The 7,675-nt window shown below is 49.1% G+C and overlaps 1 protein-coding gene across 1 annotated transcript in view; it reads right to left on the reverse strand.

Moving 5' to 3' along the window:
- Positions 1-525: 525 nt before the first annotated feature.
- Positions 526-7,675, reverse strand: part of NTN1 (netrin 1) — a 121,257-nt gene continuing 114,107 nt past the window's right edge. Inside the window, exon 8 of the mRNA XM_010008270.1 lies at positions 526-873. Within this exon, the coding sequence (XP_010006572.1) occupies positions 545-873 (329 nt within the window). The 3' untranslated portion in view covers positions 526-544. The remainder of the gene's footprint in view (positions 874-7,675) is intronic.

The following is a 7,675-nucleotide window of genomic DNA, read 5'->3' on the forward strand; positions in this document are numbered from 1 at the left end:
AAAGAGTCTTCAAATAACCCATAGTAGTTGCTCCTCAACTCTGTCGTCAGTGATAATTCTCTGTTTGGTTCCTCTACCATAACTGCCTTGTTCAACCCAAGATGACAATATGTATTTTGGGAAGGGGGGTGAAGTTCCAGCATTGCTATTGATTAGTTCCCATCAGCATTGGTGTTCCCGTGCCATGCTTTGGCAGCACCAGATGTTAGCAGCTGGAAGGCAGGCAGGTGTCTCTGGTTTCTTCAGCCCATACGGCAGGAAGAAGCTGAGTGGGCACACTGGGTGCTGCCCACCCCCACCCTCCTCTCTGCGATATCCAGATGCCCCGTTGGTTTTGGTTGTGTTTTGGTGCGTTTTCTCCCAGAATACTAAGTGCCAACCTGGCAGCCCCACAGCCGTCATCACTGTCCCATCCTGTCCCCCCCACATCCCACCACAACAGCAGGACCTTCTGCCCCTGCCGTGGCCCATGCCCACCCCAGGCCCACACAAAGCAGCATGCACAGTCACTCTCTCCCGCACCCTCCATTGCCTTCTCCTCCTTTTAGGCCTTCTTGCACTTCCCTTTCTTCTCGCGCTGCTGGAACTTCCTGAGCCGCCGCGCCCACGTGTCCCGCCACTGGATCACCAGGCTGGTTTTGTCCGCAATGATGCCGCTCTGGTCAGGAGAGTCCTCGTTGTTGCCCAGCAGCAAATATTTCTTCATGGGTTTGATTTTGGGGCACTTGCACGCGATGTCCTTGGAGTGGATCCACAGGGTCTGGTCTCCACGCCGGATGCGGTTGCTGCCTTGTTTGTAGACAGAGATGATGTTGACTGTGAACTTCCACCAGTCGGCGTTTTTTTCTGCTTTCAGAATGTGGATCTGGACAGCTGGGAGAAACAGCAACACAAAGAAAAGAGAAGAAAAAACCAACACAGAGGCAAGAGAGGAAAAGATGTTACAGTTTGAGCTGGCAAAATGAAAATGAATTTTAAGTCTTACCTAATAGACTGAGTGAGGAAAAGGATTTTGTTTCCTGAGCCCAGGTTGGGGGACATGGACCAAGAGCAACTGATGCTGGTGGCAGAAGGTCTCAGCAAAGGTACTGAGACCACCACAGGCTGGGGAGATGCTCTCCAGCTCTGCTGCCACACAGGCAGCCCTCTGTGTCCCCAGTGGGCATGGCTACACAGTGGGGAAAACTACATTACTGGTAAAAAGCATGGGTGAGGGACTGAGGGTAGGGCTCAGTGACCACAAGAATATGTCTGTGTCAGTGCCCAATCTGAATTCTGGGTCTCATGGACTCACTTGAGCACTTCTGCAAATACTGAAGAGCAACTTGGGGCATTAATGGATTATCTTGCTATGCAAGCAGCCTAGCAAGCCAGGTGTCCTGGCAGACAACCTGCCTGTTTAGTGAAGGTGTCCCTGTTCATGGTAAGGGGATTGGAACTAGATGGTCTTTAAGGTCCATTCCAACTCAAACCAATCTGTGATAGCTGGTAGACAGCAAATTCCCAAAGCAAGACTGAGATGGGAGAAGAGCTGTGATCCATATGCGCAGGAACAACAAGAAGGCTGGTGTTTTCCAAGACCGTGGTTGATGTTGTGTAGCCCACCTGTGGCCATATGGACTGAGAAAACATGATCTGGTGATGACTCAGCCCTCCACTGCTCCACCTCTTGCTCTTCCCGGAAGCACCACATTTGTACGATTTCTAAACACATCCAGGGATGTATGTGACCCATGGTCTCCCAGGACCACTGTGAAGATGACTTGGCATCATGATCTGAGAAGGAGAAGACTCTCCACTGGGTTGTCTGCAAAGATGTTGGGACGGCAACAGACACTGGTTTGCTTCCAGCCTGCTCCAGGGTAGGACTCTGCTCATGGCTGATTTCAGAAGCCCGCAGAGCCCCCATGGTTTTGTAACACAGGGCAGCCCCAGGCTGCAGCCCAGGTGCCCCTGAGCAGGCCACGGTGACTTCAGCCATCCCTCCTCCTCCTCTTCCGCAGTCCCTACAGCAGCTGCTGGTGTGCCCTCTCCAGGTGAAATCTGGGATGCTCCAGCCACAGGGAAGGCTGGAGATCCATGTGGGAATGGGAGCCTTTGGCCCCACAGCAGGTGAGGAAGAGGAGGGATGAGCCTGGAGGCAGCTCCTGCTGCTCTGATGGGCTCTGGTGAATTATGGCTCCAAGATGGCCCAGGAGGATGGGAGCAGCAGTCAGCTGAGATCACATCCTCAGGGAGGTTGGGCACATTCCTCCTTGCTAAAAACCACCTTCCAGGAAAACATCTCCAGTGGGCATCCACTCTCCAGCCCTCCTGGGTTTGTTTGCAGGCTTTAGGCTGAGAGGAGGCCTCACCAGCAGGGACAGGGGGACAAACCTGTGTGGCAATGGCAGTTCTGGCTCGGAGAGCAGGAGAGGGCTGGTGGTTCTGTGCAGGCTGGTGCACTCCAACCAAAAAGTGGGAGTGGACCCAATCTTTGAGCTTTTCCCTTTTTTGCTCCTTCTTCTCCATGCCCTGTGAGCTCTGCCCTCTGCCCCCCACCCCCATCTCAGCAATCTGGCCAGATCCCAGCGGGTCCAATCTCCATTCCACAATTATCAGAGGGAGACGAAACCTCAGAAAAAGCCCAGGAAAAACTCCAGTTTGCCTTGTAACAACCCAGTTTGACTCCCTAAACAGTGGAAGAGCATGATCTCACTCTACAACCACAACGTGCAAACTAATTTCAAGCTCTGGGAGGAAGAAAAGCTCTGCAGCCCAGCAAGGCTTTTCACATATTGCAAAACACAGCTTGGGGGGGGTTAATTATTTTTTTTCAGAGCATGTCATGGATGCCAGATGGTTTCATTGAAAAAGAAACAGAAGAAGAAGATGAAGAAGAGAAAAAGAGAAGAAAGAGAAAGAGAACAAGAAAGAGAAAGAGAAAGAGAAAGAGAAAGAGAAAGAGAAAGAGAAAGAGAAAGAGAAAGAGAAAGAGAAAGAGAAAGAGAAAGAGAAAGAGAAAGAGAAAGAGAAAGAGAAAGAGAAAGAGAAAGAGAAAGAGAAAGAGAAAGAGAAAGAGAAAGAGAAAGAGAAAGAGAAAGAGAAAGAGAAAGAGAAAGAGAAAGAGAAAGAGAAAGAGAAAGAGAAAGAGAAAGAGAAAGAGAAAGAGAAAGAGAAAGAGAAAGAGAAAGAGAAAGAGAAAAGGAAGGAAGGAAGGAAGGAAGGAAGGAAGGAAGGAAGGAAGGAAGGAAGGAAGGAAGGAAGGAAGGAAGGAAGGAAGGAAGGAAGGAAGGAAGGAAGGAAGGAAGGAAGGAAGGAAGGAAGGAAGGAAGGAAGGAAGGAAGGAAGGAAGGAAGGAAGGAAGGAAGGAAGGAAGGAAGGAAGGAAGGAAGGAAGGAAGGAAGGAAGGAAGGAAGGAAGGAAGGAAGGAAGGAAGGAAGGAAGGAAGGAAGGAAGGAAGGAAGGAAGGAAGGAAGGAAGGAAGGAAGGAAGGAAGGAAGGAAGGAAGGAAGGAAGGAAGGAAGGAAGGAAGGAAGGAAGGAAGGAAGGAAGGAAGGAAGGAAGGAAGGAAGGAAGGAAGGAAGGAAGGAAGGAAGAAAGAAAGAAAGAAAGAAAGAAAGGAAGAAAGGAAGAAAGGAAGAAAGAAAGAAAGAAAGAAAGAAAGAAAGAAAGAAAGAAAGAAAGAAAGAAAGAAAGAAAGAAAGAAAGAAAGAAAGAAAGAAAGAAAGAAAGAAAGAAAGAAAGAAAGAAAGAAAGAAAGAAAGAAAGAAAGAAAGAAAGAAAGAAAGAAAGAAAGAAAGAAAGAAAGAAAGAAAGAAAGAAAGAAAGAAAGAAAGAAAGAAAGAAAGAAAGAAAGAAAGAAAGAAAGAAAGAAAGAAAGAAAGAAAGAAAGAAAGAAAGAAAGAAAGAAAGAAAGAAAGAAAGAAAGAAAGAAAGAAAGAAAGAAAGAAAGAAAGAAAGAAAGAAAGAAAGAAAGAAAGAAAGAAAGAAAGAAAGAAAGAAAGAAAGAAAGAAAGAAAGAAGAAAGAAAGAAAGAAAAAAAAAAACAACCCCAAGCTCTGACCATGTGTTTCCCAGTCTGGTGTGAAGGCAACAAAATGTGAAGATTAGCCAGTTTTTTATGTTTTTTTGAACAAATATTTCCAGAAAAGCTTAAACCTTTGACCTGCCTGAGTCCACACTGACAACATGGAGAAAATGAATGAAAAGGAACCAGAGAGAGGTGGTTACAGGAAACCCTGCTCTAAAACACACAGTCTGTATTTTTTTGATGTCAAGGCCCCTGTCTCTTATTTTTTTTACCCCTTTTATTAATGAAGTGGAAGGAGTGAAAGTTTCACTGCAGCTTGGCTGGCAGCTGCCTTCCCCAACAGGGAGTTTTTTGCCATAACTTTGCATCCAGGACACGTGGTTTCCCCTGAGCCTGGTTTTGGTGATGACTCGCCTGGATATTTTGGTGGGAGGGGGTTCCAGCATCTCCCAAGGGACATGAGATGCGTGGAGATGCTGAGAAGTGCCAGGAGGAATTTTTGGAAGCACCTAAACTGGCTGCCCTGGGTGAATCCCTGGGGATTTAGGGCTTCTTTCTCATGAAAGAGAAGGTTTTGGTTCCTTTGTGGTTTTGGGGGTGGGGACTCAGCTCCACCCCACCCCCCCCAAACCTAGCTGGATGTTGTCCTTCACTTGCCTTTCCCTAAGGCAAAGCTTGGCCTTGCCTGTACCCTGGTGACCTGCTTGCACTTTGCTGATGCACTGAACTCCTGTACTGATGATGAGCTGTGCTGGGGACCATCCCTGTCACTGCATCCCTGGAAAAATGTCCTGGAAAATGTCTACAGGGCAACCAGGTGAGCAGATGCAATAGGGGATGGTGGTTATTCAAGCAAGTGGCAGAGATGATGCTCCCCTGGCTGTGGTCCTCTGGGAGCAGGTGCTGACCCAGAGGGGGAGAACAAATCCATGGAGCTGCCACTTTGACAGGGGTTCCCTGGGAGATGGGCCCTGGCAATCCCTCTGGGGTTGCCCACAGCTCCTGCCTGCTCTTCCCCAGGCTTTGCCAGTGATGGGCAGCCCAGAGTCCCGGGTAATCTGGGGCTGGCTGCACACCCCAGGTACCCTCAGAGCCCTTTCTTATATTTAGGTTTAACCTCCTGTGTACCAGCTTGTACCCAGTGCCCCTTGTCCTGTCTCTGGACACTACTGAGAAGAGTCTGACCCAATCTCCTGACACCTCCTGTAGATATTTCTAAGCATTGATGAGATCCCCTCTCAGCCCCCTTTTCTCTAAGCTGAACAGCCCTCTCAGTCTCTCCTCATATCACAGGATCACAGGATCATTCTGGCTGGAAAAGACTGTCAAGATCATTGAGTCCAACCAGCACTTTAACTCTGCAGCATCCACCACTGAACCCTGTCCCCTGGCACCACATCTGTCTTCTCAGATGTCTCCAGTGATGGTGGCCCAACCATGTCCTTGGACAGCCTGGATCACCCAGTCCAACTCCCACCACAGAATAGGACACCCCAAAGTTCACACCATGTCCAAATGTTTATTGAATATTGTCAGGTTCTGTGCCATTACTGCTTCCCTGGGGAGTCTATTCCAGTGCTTGAGGCAGGTAGATGCTTCAGTCCCTTGCTGTTTTCTGCCCAGCTCTGCTTCCTGTCATCCCCAAGACAGCCCCTGACCAAATGGGTGCTGAGAGCTGGAGAAGAGGGGCTTGAGGGGTTGGGGAAAGGTGCTCAGCCCTGCTGGGTGCATGGTGCTGCTACATTAACTGTATCCCACCAGACACCGATGCTGCTGACCCCCAAATCCTGCCTGGATGGTGCCTTACCAGCCTCACCAACCAGGTGACTACTCAGACATCTCACATTCTATTTATTTCTAAGAAAAAAGGTGGTGGTCCACAGGGTGCAGGAGGGGGTGTGGGGTCCCTGGTCCTCTCCTGCATCCCCCGGGCAGGGGGCTGGGCAGTGCCACCCCAGTGCTCAGCCCTGGGGCCCATGATGCTGCCAAGCTCTTCCAGGCTTGGCCAGGAGCCTTCAGCCACAAGAAAGACCTGAAGGCTGGATGTTGCAGATGAAAGCAGAGGGGTGGGTGATTGGTTGTTAATAAAAACCAAATGCCCTGAACCCTCAGAGCAGCATGTTTGAGGGCAGCTCATGAAGGCTGAAATAAAAGCAGTGCTTCACAGCATTCAGAGACCATGAGTCAGGGCCCCAAAAACCAGGAGATTGCCATGAAAACAGTGAGGTTGGAAAAAAAATAGGGTTGTTTTTTTATTATTATTTAATTATTTACTTTAAAGGTTTATCATAAATCTCCTGACTTCAAGCTTTCTCTCACTGAACCTGACCTGGGACTGGGCTGCATGGACAAAACTACACAACCTTAGGGAGGTGGAGCTTTATGAAGCTTCCAGCAATGGGGAGTTTGGAGAAGAGAAGGCTGAGGGGAGACCTCATTGCTTTCTAAAGAGCCCTGAAAGGAGGTTGTAGGGAGGTGGGAGTTGGGCTCTTCTCTCAAGTGAATAATGACAGGACCAGAGGAAATGGCCTGAAGCTGCACCAGGGGAGGGTTAGACTGGATATTAGAAAGAATTTCTTTACCCAAAGAGTGGTTGGACAGTGGAACAGGCTGCCCAGGGAGGTGGTGGAGTCACCATCCCTGGAAGTGTTTAAAAGAAATGTAGATGTGGTGCTGAGGGACATGATTTAAGCACTGAATGGGTAGATTAGGTGATGGTTGGACTTGATGATCTTCAAGGTCCTTTCCAACCCGGATGATTCTGTGATTCTGTGAAAGATCCCATGGGGCTTTCTCAGCCTCTGGTTGCCAGTTTCCTACCTATTTAATATTGGAGAGTTATGACCCTTAATCCTTTCTCCCTCCAGCCTGCTCCCAGAGAAGGATTGCTCAGAACTTCCCTGCTCCAGGAATGGGGTTTCTCTGCTTTCCAGGGCAGTGGAAGGGCCTGCAAGCCTGGAACAAGCCAGGGATGATGCTTCCCCTTCTACTTGGGTTTTTCTGTGGATTCAGGGATTTTCCCACCCTTCCCTTTTCAAGCTGCCTTTTGCAAACACATTTGCCTTTTTTCCACCAGCCCCTGCCAAGGTTCTCTCAACAAAGGGGGTGACTAAGTGAAGGCTCCGCAAAAGGAAGGATGGGGTTTTATTTACTTTTTTTTTTTTTTTTTTTCCAAGAAAGGGCAAAGGCAGCAGATGATCTCCCCTTTCAGCTGAGGATCCTGCTCCCCGTCCTCTCCTTGATGCTGCACCAAGGCCTTGGGGAGAGTGTGGGGCAGCAGCTGGGCCCATGGTGCCTGTATGCAGCAAAATACTCCAGCATCACCTGAAGAAGACCTGGCCCTGCTTCAGCACAAGCAGCTCAAGGTTAGGGGGAAAAACTGGGATTTAAAAGCACCATGTTTCCTTTACTGCAGCTGAACATCCCACTGGGATGAACCATGGGACACAGACAGTGGGAAAAGCCCCCAGGATCAGGCTGAAATGGCAGCACCTGAGTGAGGGATATTCCCTTATCACCCACACCAGCATCATCTGCTCTGACAAGACAATCCCTTCTCCTTTTGTGTGTGTGTATTTCCAACCTCAGTGGGGCTCAGCACAGTTCCCCCCCTGCTCCCCTGGGCTAATTTTAACTGGCCTAGACCAGCAAAGCCTCTTTCCC

The sequence above is a fragment of the Chaetura pelagica genome, unplaced genomic scaffold (genome assembly GCF_000747805.2).
Source record: "Chaetura pelagica isolate M959 unplaced genomic scaffold, ChaPel_1.0 scaffold471, whole genome shotgun sequence".
In the NCBI taxonomy this organism is placed as follows: Eukaryota; Metazoa; Chordata; class Aves; order Apodiformes; family Apodidae; genus Chaetura; species Chaetura pelagica.